The sequence below is a fragment of the Lithobates pipiens genome, unplaced genomic scaffold (assembly GCF_037356315.1).
Source record: "Lithobates pipiens isolate NorthernLeopardFrog02 unplaced genomic scaffold, aLitPip1_a1.2 Scaffold_18, whole genome shotgun sequence".
Taxonomy (NCBI): Eukaryota; Metazoa; Chordata; class Amphibia; order Anura; family Ranidae; genus Lithobates; species Lithobates pipiens.
In genome coordinates, this window is record NW_027507758.1 from 7,837,473 (window position 1) to 7,849,361 (window position 11,889).

At 43.2% G+C, this 11,889-nt stretch overlaps 1 protein-coding gene across 1 annotated transcript in view; it reads left to right on the top strand.

Annotated features, from left to right (window-relative positions):
* LRFN2 (leucine rich repeat and fibronectin type III domain containing 2) overlaps positions 1 to 9,939 on the top strand; it is a 738,594-nt gene extending 728,655 nt beyond the window's left edge. The window contains exon 6 of the mRNA XM_077485374.1: positions 8,807 to 9,939. Coding sequence (XP_077341500.1) covers positions 8,807 to 8,875 — 69 coding nt within the window. The 3' untranslated portion in view covers positions 8,876 to 9,939. The remainder of the gene's footprint in view (positions 1 to 8,806) is intronic.
* The last annotated feature ends 1,950 nt before the right edge of the window (positions 9,940 to 11,889 follow it).

Genomic DNA, 11,889 nt, shown 5'->3' on the forward strand with positions numbered 1-11,889 from the left:
AGCACGATTTTTTTTTTTTTTTTTTAAGGAAAGGCATTAAAGTTTGCATTTTTGGGAGTGGCTCGGTCTTGCGGGTCTGATAGTGTTATATTACAGCTTTTTAGCTGTAGGGCTTCTTAAATTATAAGAGGAGAAAACTAAAGAGTTAATGGTGTTAAAATGTCCTATTAATAATTCAAGTCAATTAACTTCTGTACAATGTGTGAAAAAATGTTACCACTGATATAATTGTATCCAGTGGGCAAAGTACTGTGTAGGAATGAATTGGCTACTTAATGGATAACTATACTTGCAGAAGATCTAAGCCCAAGTCCTCCTCATCCAATGTGTACTTGCCATCACAAAACTCAGGTGAAGGGGTGACGGTGTACTGCCTTCAAGGTGAGTGTCAGCCCTACCCCTAACGCAGGTGGTCAGACACTATAACCAACTTCTGTGTTCTTCACCTATAGCAGCCTCCCTTTCCTATAAGGCCCCTTTCACACTGGGGCGGTTTTCAGGCATTACAGCGCTAAAAATTGCACCTGTGTAGCGCCTGAAAAAACCGGCCCCTTTCACTCCAGTGTGAAAGCCGGAGGGCTTTCACACTGGAGCGGTGCGCTATCAGGACGGTGGAAAAAGTCCTGCTAGCCGTATCTTCGGAGTGGTGAAGGAGCGGTGTATTCACCGCTCCTAAACCGCTCCTACCCATTGAAATCAATGGGACAGTGCGGCTATACCATCGGCAAAGCCCGCTGCAGCGGCGCTTTGCGGGTGATTTTAACCCTTGTTCAGCCGCTAGCGGGGGGTTAAAACCACCCCGCTAGCGCCCGCAGACCGACGGTAAAGCGCCGCTAAAAATAGCGGCGCTTTACCGCCGACGGCCCCATCGCCCCAGTGTGAAAGGGGCCTAAGGCAAGCAGGACTACCGGTACTCGGTTGCCCTCAGGATTTATACTCAATGCTATAGTGCCTGGTTACCATGCCGGGGCAGGCGCGGACTGAGCAAACCAAACAGGTACTTGTGGTTGGCAGACAAGCAGAGGGGTTCAATGACAGCTCAGGTAAATGGCAGGCCCCAATGGTTCCCTATGACTAAGCTCCTGGGTTGGAATAAAATGCATTGGAGGTGTGGCCTGGTCGGAGTCCAGGCTGAGGTTGCCACTCCATTCATTGCAGCAGGACACCATAGTTGTGCGACTTCCAGGGGTCCTCCATCCTCTCTTGAAGTTTCAGAATAGTCAGGGTCAACCCATAGTCAAAAGGCAGGCAGAGTTCAGAGAATGGTCTGATTTCTATTTCAAGGTCCTCAACAAACTAACCGAAACAGCAGCACAGGTCAGACAAACGGGGAGCTTGAGCATGTGTAACAGGCGCTATCACAAGCATGAGACTGCAGGCTTGGCTGGTTTAAATCAGGTTTGGTTTCCACCCAGAGACAGGCCACATTAATCACCCTGCAGGTGAACAGACAGACAGGGATGCATCATAGCCAAATCTGTTTTGAGGTCGTTAATAAGTTAATTTAAACAGAAGAGCGGGTCAGACAAAGAGGGAGTTTGAGCACATGTAACAGGCGCTATCACAAGCATGAGACTGCAGGCTTGGCTGGTTTAAATCAGGTTTGGTCTCCACACAGGGACAGGCCACATTAATCACTTTGCAGGTGGACAGACAGGGATGCATCATAGCCAAAAAGCAGAATGCTGGAACGAGACCAGCAGCTGTCAAAGAACAGGAATGTTTACAGTCTCCTGACAGTGAGAGATTCTTCATTAACCTCCCTGGCGGTATGATTCAGTCTGGAATAAGGTGCTGAAAGCGGTACAATTATTTTGCATGGAAATCTGGCTTTTATTTTGTAGTCCTGTAATTCTTAGGAATAACGCTCTGAAATCTCTTCAAACCAGAGTCTAGCAGACATCCCGGGTATGATAAAGTTTATAATATAATAAAGAATAATAAAAATTATTCAATAATGTAATCAAATCCAAAAAAAACTGAAAAAGGGACATGTTTTGGTTGCTATGGACAATCTCCAAATTCCAGGCAGAAAAAACAGTATTTATAATATAAAAGTGCATGCAGGGCATTGCACAGACCACTAGGGACAAAGGGGGTGTGTATTTTTTAATACAGCACTGTAATCTGTAAGATTACAGTGTTGTGTGTGTTTTTACTTTTTTGAATTTGCCGCCGTTCTCCGCTCCCGTGCGTGGTAACGTCGCAGGGAACGGAGCTCGGCGGCATTCGGCACTGTGAATCGAGCGGAGGACAGCTCGATCACACAGCGCAGAGGACATCGCTGGATCCAGGGGACAAGGTGAGTAACTCTCCCTGTGTCCTCCCCTGCATCGAGCGATGCGATCCCGAGTCTGGCTCGGGGTTACCGCTTATGTAATTAAAATCCCAACCCGAGCCAGACTCGGGATTACCGCTAGGAAGGTTAAACTCTATGGAGAAAATCAAATAAGCATAACCAATATCTTCTTCTCAGTGGAGGACTAAAATACCACCTAGACCAGTAAGATGGGAGAAGGTCAAAAGTCCATCAGAGAACCGAATAGTAGAGGCGCCCATTGTGGTGTATCTAAGGGATGGGTGGAAGCCTTCAAGTTTGACAAACATCAGATTTATTTCACCCAAAGATGCTATTCTTTAACTTGCCCCTTCCTCAGTTTATGGTGATACATAAATGTTTGACATTTTTCGGCTTATTCTTTCACCCGAGTGTGTTCATGTCAGCTAACACACTCCTAACATGGACACCCTCAGGTGGAAAAGTAAACTAAGAAAGATTAAACGTTTAGTTGTAAATGTCGAGTCATAGCCACAAAATGCATCTTAGCCCTTGTACACACGGTCGGAAAATCCGTCGGAATGTGTCTTATCGGACCCTGTTGTCGGATAATCCGACTGTGTGTGGTATGCATCGGACTGTTTCCGTCGGAATACCCGTCGGACCCAATTTTCCAACTTGCTGGAAATATTTTCCGACAAACTGGTCTGATAGGACATACTCCGATCATGTGTAGAGCATTTCGATCGGGCAAAGTGCCACGCATGATCAGATCAAATTCCTACATCAAAGCTATTGGCTACTAGCCTGAACGTTGTCCCATCGTAACGAAATTACGTCATCACGTTCTGAATGATCGGATTTTTCGACAGCTTTGTCCGACCGTGTGTATGCAACAGTTTCGGACAAGATCCGACGGACAAAATCCAACGGATTTGGTTGTAGGAATCTCCGACCGTGTGTACAAGGGCTTATGATGAAAAAAAGTGATCTGATGTTAGTCAAGCTTGATGGCTTACACACCTTACCTGGTGCCTCTGTGATCCGGTTCACCAATAGACTTTTGACCTCCTCTCATCCTACCAGTATGATACCCACCTGAAAACTAGAGCAGCAGTCTGCAAACTTTATAAACAAAGGGCCAGTTTACTCTCCTTCATACTGTTTGAGGGTCAGATTGTGGCAGTTGGGAGTAGAAAATACATCTGTGTCAGTGGGAGTAAACAATGCCTCATCTGCTGTCAGTGGCAGGAATAGAGCCCCCCGTCTTTGGTGTCAATGGGAGGATCAGTGTAAGCAGAAGGAATGCTTTGTTGGAGTTAGTGGATGGAAGAGCTGGATAAAATCAAGCAAAGGGCTGCATCTGGACCTTGGACCGTAGTTTGGAGACCAGTGTTCTAGAGCAGGATCTCCAAACTACGGCCCTCCAGCTGTTGCGGGAACTACACGTCCCATGAAGCATTGTAAAACTCTGACATTCACAGACATGACTAGGCATGATGGTAATTGTAGTTCCTGAACATCTGGAGGGCCATACTTTGGAGACCCCAGGATCCAGGATTGGGATCCCCATGGTATCGAGAGTGATCAGCTTCACCCCGGATGGAGACACAGCCCTTCCTCCACCTGCTTTTATGGAAGGTTGCATGGTTCTACCCACCTGGGTCACTGCAACCTCACCGGATGTAAGTCATTTTGTCTTTTTTTTAGTTTCTCTCTAATCATAAGAAAATGAGAAAGTATTAGCAACATACTACACTATATGGACTCTCCTGCCTCTCCCCCTTTTTTTTCCTGGTGGAAACCTTGGGACCTTTCATTGGTCTCCAATCTGCTTGTTTGGTCTGAGCCTTCTGACCTTTGAGGACCACCACCACCTTAATCCCACACCTCCTAGATCAGCACCTGGACATGGTCACTCGGTGATCTGAGATCTGTGTTGGGCTCTATGCAATAGATGCGGATTATGATGAGTTGAGTTTGAATCTTCTGTAAGTATACTTATCTTTCAGCTGGGTGGAAGGACAGGTAAGCTTTAGATAGCAGGTGTTCAACTTTCACAGCTCTAAGTGTTGCTAACCTACATCTTGAAGGCTCAATAGAACTTTCTGTTTAAATCAGCTAAATACGTTCCAAGTCGATCAAAACAAAAGGTATGCAAAGTCTTTTTAGTTTTAGTTTTATTTAGAACGCTAGCCAAAGCCTGAGCAGAATAGCCCGTCCACTGCCAGCATGCTGCAGAGAAGGACCCTTGCTCTCTGTGTGGAAACAGTGGTCTCTCTGAGAGGTCTGAGGCACCCTCTGCTGGGCCATTGCTATTAATGTCCAATCACCAGGAGCATGAGATTTGTTGATTGGTCTGGCTCAGCAGGAGGCGTCTTGCACCACTGTGTTCCCTCAGAGAACAAATATCATATATACAAACTTAAATAGATGGTAACACCCCTTATGGGAGCAATATTACCGACCTCCCTGAATATAGTGTAAACACATATAGCTAGAATGGAACTTTAATAATACCAGAACACACATTTTCTCATTAATTTTTATTTTTTTATTTTACTTCCATGGATAAATATACTTTGAATAAAGCCAGAACAGATATATGTACATATATATTGGTTGTTCTTCCCGATGAATTTCATGGTCTGTATATGCCACTTCGAATCGGATCCATGCCTGGAATAAACATGTGCCTACGATGTCTCAAGACAATTGATGCAGCATTATCACATATAGACAACGAAACGCGTTGAGTAGGCATCTGTTTTTCATTGTTATGATCAGTAAGTCCTTTGAGGATGTTCAGGGTACAGGCTTATGTTATATGGCTATTTTCTGTTGGGAAAACAGATTAGGGGGTGCATTGTATGGATGTTTTATTACCAATACATTGTATACAGGTGCGTCTCAAAAAAGGTGAATATCATCAAAAAGTTCATTCTTTTCAGTAATTCATTTTAAAAAATTATGTATATTATATAGATTCATTACACACAGCGTGTTATATTTCAAGCATTTCTGTCTTTTCATTTTGATGATTATGGTTTACAGCTAGTGACATCCCAAAATTCAGTATCTTGAAAAATTTTAATATTGTGAAAAAGTTGAATATTGTAGACTCACGGTGTCACACTCTATTGTGGACTCAGTGTCTCGCTCTATTGTAGACTCATGGTGTCACACTCTATTCTAGACTCATGGTGTTACACTCTCTTGTAGACTCACAGTGTCACACTCTATTGTAGACTCAGTGTCACACTCTATTGTAGACCCAGTGTCACACTCTCTTATAGACTCACAGTGTCACACTCTCTTGTAGACTCACAGTGTCACACTCTATTGTAGACTCAGTGTCACAATCTATTGTAGACTCAGTGTCACACTCTATTGTAGACTCAGTGTCACACTCTCTTGTAGACTCACAGTGTCACACTCTATTGTAGACTCAGTGTCACAATCTATTGTAGACTCAGTGTCACACTCTATTGTAGACTCAGTGTCACACTCTCTTGTAGACTCACAGTGTCCCACTCTATTGTAGACTCACAGTGTCACACTCTATTGTAGACTCACAGTGTCACACTCTATTGTAGACTCAGTGTCACACTCTCTTGTAGACTCACAGTGTCCCACTCTATTGTAGACTCACAGTGTCACACTCTATTGTAGACTCACAGTGTCACACTCTATTGTAGACTCATGATGTCACACTCTAATCAGCTATATAATGCCAAACACCTGCAAAGGTTTCCTGAGCTTCGAAATGGTCTCTCAGTCTGGTTTAGTAGGTTACACAATCTTGGGGAAGTTTGCTGACTTGACAGTTGTCCAAAACACAGTCATTGACACCCTCCACAAGGAGGGTAAGGTCACAAAAGGTTGAGAGGAAGGGATTGTGAAGCAAAGGCCATTCAAGAATTTGGGGGAGATTCACACGGAGTGGACTACAGCTGGTGCCAGTGCTTTAAGAACCACCACACACAGACTTATACAGGGCTACAATTGTCCCATTCCTTGTGTCAAGCCACTCCTGAGCCAGAGACAACTTCAGAAGTCCCTTACCTGGGCTAAGGAGAAAAAGGACTGGACTGTTGCTCAGTGGTCCAAAGTCCTCTTTTCGGATGAAAATTACATTTTGCATTCCATTTGGAAACCAAGGTCTCAGAGTCTGGAGGAAGAGTGGAGAGGTACAGAATCCAAGTTGCATGAGGTCCAGTGTGAAGTGTCCACAGACAGTGATCTGGAAATATCATCTGCTGGTGTTGATCCACTGTGTTTTATCAAGTCCAAAGTTAGTACAGCTCTCTAGCAGGAAATTCTAGAGCACTTCATGCTTTCCTCAGCTGACCAGCTTTATGGAGATGCTGATTTAATTTTCCAGCTGAACTTGGCATCTGCCCACACTGCCAAAACTACCAATACTTGGTCACATGATCATGGTATCACGGTGCTTGATTGGTCAGCAAACTCACCCAACCTAAACCCCATAGAGAATCTGTGGGGTATTGTCAAGAGAAAAATGAGAGGCACCAGACCCAACAATGCAGATGAGCTGAAGGCCGCTAGCAAAGCAACCTGGGCCTCCATAACACCTCAGCAGTGCCACAGGCTGATCGCTTCCATGCCACGCCGCACTGATGCCGTAATTCCTGCAAAAGGACCCCCGACCAAGTGCATCCTATACTGTACATGGACTTTTCACTAAGCCAACATTTCTGTATTAAAAATCCTTTTTTTAATTTGGTCTTATGTAACGTTCTAATTTTCTGGGATACAGAATTTGGGTTTTTCACTAGTTGTAAGCCATAATCATCCAAATGAATTAACTTTTTGCTGGTATTCTAATTTTTTGAGGTGCACCTGTATGGTCAGCAGCTGTATCTGGTTTGATCGGCGACTATTTATGAAATACAAAAAAAAATAAAAATTGTGCTCTGGTACTGCCAAAGTCCCATTCTGACTAAAGTTGTGTGCAGAGAGCAAAGGCCTTATTTTTCGTCAGGGGCAGGCCTTTCTACTCTGGTTAGAGTTAGGGTTAGAAGGGTTAGGGTTACGGATTTAGAGGGTTAAGGCTAGATGGTTAGGGTTTCCCCTTGAAGAACAAGGTTAGGACTCAGGGATTTGGAATAGGGACCTCCTCCAAAGGTCAGCAGGCGTGTCCCCGGAGGTCAAAAGCTCAAGAGACGTGGCTGACCTACCCCCCCACCAAAGTGTTCCGCCTACCCCAACTAAGTCGGGGAATGCTCCCCCCAGAATGGAAACTTATCCTTCTGGAGAAAACTAAGTGCCGGTTCACACAGGGGCAACTCAGATCCAATTTCAAGTCGCCCCAAGTCACCCCAAGTCATTCAGGTCGCACAACATGTAGAAATCAATGTAAGTGAATGAGAGCCGTCTTAATGCACACTACTGAAATCACTCCGACTTCAGAAAAGGTTCCTGTACTACTTCAATCCGACTTGTAGGTGACTGATACCCATTGATTTCAATGGAGGTCGCCTCCAAGTCGGATCTCCGTCTATACAGAGGCGACTCTCAGAGAATTATCAGCTCTCAAAAGGAGTTCCCCCCTGAGAGCTCATTCACGGCAAGTCGCCTGGCCTGGGGCGACTTAAAGTAGTGTTGTAAGTCGCGTCCAAGTCACGTCAAGTCACGTCAGGTCAAGTCACGTCAAGTCACGTCCAAGTTGCCTCCAAAAGTCGTGTTGCCCCTGTGTGAACCAAGCCTTAGGGTTAGGCTCGGTTCACATAGGGGCAATATGACTTTCAACACGACTTTTGGAGGCAACTTGGACGTGACTTGGACGCGACTTGGACGTGACTTACAACACTACTTTAAATCATCCCAGGCCAGGCGACTTGCCGTGGCCAATCAGAGAATGAGCTCTCAGGGGGGAACTCCTTTTGAGAGCTGATAATTCTCTGAGAGTCGCCACCGTATAGACAGAGATCCGACTTGGAGGCGACCTCCATTGAAATCAATGGGTACCAGTCGCCTACAAGTCGGATTGAAGTAGTACAGGAACCTTTTCTGAAGTCGGAGCGACTTCAGTAGTGTGCATTAAGACAGCTCTCATTCACTTACATTGATTTCTACATGTTGTGCGACCTGAGGTGACTTGGGGCGACTTGAAGTCGGATCTGAGTCGCCCCTGTGTGAACCGGCTCTAAGACTTTGCACGCTTTTTTGTTTTACGATGCACCTAAAATTTAATTAGCCGATTTGAATGAAATGTTCCCATTGGGCTTTGACGACTTTTTATCTGCAAAGCCAAGTTCTTGAATATGTATTAAAGATTATATTTTTGAGTTTGGAAATCACAACTGTGTTGGTAATTGAAAAAAAATAAAAAAAAAATAAAAGCCAACATCTTGGACTATGTAGTTTGGCAACAGCTGGAGATCTGAAGAGTGAGCATCCATGCAAGTTGACCCAATACTTGTCTTTCGCCTGAGGATACTAATGAACAAAATAAATAGTGCTCAGAATTTAATGAGATATGACAAGATAAAATTGTCATTCCAGATGTCAGCAACGCAATCGAGTGTATCGACTGGGAGTAGCAGGATTTCCCTGACGGCTTGCACTTCCTAATTATAAAAATTTCCTGGAGAGTATCAACGTTGTTTTCGAAGGACTTTTAAGGATGTTTGAGTCGTCCACCACCATTCTCATTACTGACTTTATTGTGACTGAGAGGGGGGGGGGGCGTAAAAAAAAAAAAAAAGTACTTTCAGCCGTATTGGACTTCATAAGCTCTGTTTTAATTTTATTTCTACAATTACGATGGTCATTGGCATTCTTAAGCATTTTGTACAGGAAAAAAAAAAAAACTAACAAGGTGGATATAATGTACAATTTTTCTTTTTTTTTTTTTTATTACAAAAAAAAAAAAAAAAAACAAAGACAAGAGCTCAGTTGTGACCCGGCTATGTACTTCTCTTGTATGATCATGTTTCCTACTCTGAGTTTTAGAATATGATGTTCATGTGAAAAAAAAAAAAAAGGACCATTTTTGCTACAAATTGTACAGTAAAAAAAAAATTCTGCAATGAAAACTGGACATTTTTTACTTGCATTAAGGTATTTTATATTTGGTAAATACGGTAAAGAAAACTATTCTGAAAAGGGGAAATGTGGGTCTGTTGGAACCAGGGAAAGCACGTGCCTACTCAAGGGTAATACCCAGGAAATGTTAACAAAACCAACAGGAAGCCGAACTGAAACTAAAACCAAATCACAAAGGCACAGAGATGTAGTTAAAAGAGAAAAAAATAAAAAATAAAATTGTTGAAACACCATACCACAATCATGAAACAATACATGTGTGGCCAAATGGATTTATAATTTAAGGGATCATTTATGAGTATTTTTCCCGCCTTAAGCAAGAGAATTTCTGTTCACCTCAAAAATCTAGAATTAAAAAAAGAGAAAAAATAAAAAAATAAAAAATAAAGGAACTTCCATTGCCAATGATTCTGTATTCGAGGAGAGTACAGCTTCATAAGGAAGATTAAAAATAAAAATAAAATCTCTTTTAGCTGATCACCCCCTCAAACACAAAAGGGATTTTTCAACCAGCTGTAGACTCATTTTTTATTCTCAAAACAATTAAGCATTTAATTAAAAATTATTATTATTATTATTCACGATTTATATCGCCAACAATTTACGCAGCGCTTTACAATACTAAGGGAGACAATACAGTTACAATACAATACAAGAGGATTAAGCCCTTGTACACACGGTCGGAGAATCCGTCGGAATGAGTCTTATCGGACCGTGTCGTCAGATAATCCGACTGTGTGTGGTCTGCATCGGACTGATTCCATCGGAATATCCGTCGGACCCAATTTTCCAACATGTTGGAAATATTTCCCGACCAACTGGGCCGGTCGGACATACTCTGATCATGTGTAGCGAATTTTGATCGGACCAAGTGCCACGCATGCTCAGATCAAATTCCTACATCAAAGCTATTGGCTACTAGCCTGAATGTAGTCACATCGTAACTAAATTACGTCATCACGTTCTGAAAGATTGGATTTTTCGACAACTTAGTCCGACCGTGTGTATGCAACAGTTTCGGACAAGATCCAACGGACAAAATCCGACGGAGAAAATCCGACGGATTTGGTTGTCGAAATCTCCGACCGTGTGTACAGGGGCTAAGAGGGCCCTGCTCAGAAGAGCTTACAATCTAATAAAAATGAATTATAATTTAAATGTAGGATGAAATAGTTTAGCCTCTAAAGCCTCGTACATGTGATCGGATTGTCGGCTGACAAAGCGTCAGACTTTTGTCCGAAGGACGTGTGCCTGGATTTTGTCTTGCATACTAACGGCACACAATTGTCGGCCAAAAAACACGAACGTAGTCACGTACTACGCGGAATTTCAGCTCTTGAGCGCCACCCTTTGGGCACCTTCTGCTAATGTCGTGTTTGGTGAGCACTGATTCCGAGCATGCGTGTTTGTACTTTGGGGTGACGGACTTGTGTACACGCGAGATGAAAATCTGACAGCAGGCCGTTGGCCGCCAAAAATTTACTAGCCTGCCATCCAACATTTGTTAGCCGAAAATTGGACAACAATTGTCTGAAGGAGTGTACTAACGGGTCGGATTTTAGGCAAACAGTCTGTCATCACACAATTCCCTGACGAAAATCCGTTCGTGTGTACGAGGCTTTAGAGGCATTTTTATTTAGTGTTGTTTTCAAAAGATAAAACTTTATTAAGTTGGGCAAAAAATGATATAAAATTATTACTACACATGGAAGTCATTTATAGCAAGGAGATCATATCATACATTTTAATTTATACAGTGCATCCGGAAAGTATTCACCTTTTCCACATTTTGTTATGTTACGGCCTTATTCCAAAATTGATTAAATTCATTATTTTCCTCAAAATTCTAAAAACATCTCCCGTAATGACAACAGGAGAGGGGTTTGTTTGAAATCTTTGCAAACTTATTAAAAAGAAAAAAATCCCATGTACATAAGTATCACAGGCTCCTCCCATGTACATAAGTATCACAGGCTCCTCCCATGTACATAAGTATCACAGGCTCCTCCCATGTACATAAGTATCACAGACTCCTCCCATGTACATAAGTATCACAGGCTCCTCCCATGTACATAAGTATGACAGACTCCTCCCATGTACATAAGTATCACAGGCTCCTCCCATGTACATAAGTATCACAGGCTCCTCCCATGTACATAAGTATCACAGGCTCCTCCCATGTACGTAAGTATCACAGGCTCCTCCCATGTACATAAGTATCACAGACTCCTCCCATGTACGTAAGTATCACAGGCTCCTCCCATGTACATAAGTATCACAGACTCCTCCCATGTACGTAAGTATCACAGGCTCCTCCCATGTACAGAAGTATCACAGGCTCCTCCCATGTACAGAAGTATCACAGGCTCCTCCCATGTACGTAAGTATCACAGGCTCCTCCCATGTACATAAGTATGACAGGCTCCTCCCATTTACATAAGTATGACAGGCTCCTCCCATGTACATAAGTATGACAGGCTCCTCCCATGTACATAAGTATCACAGACTCCTCCCATGTACATAAGTATCACAGGCTCCTC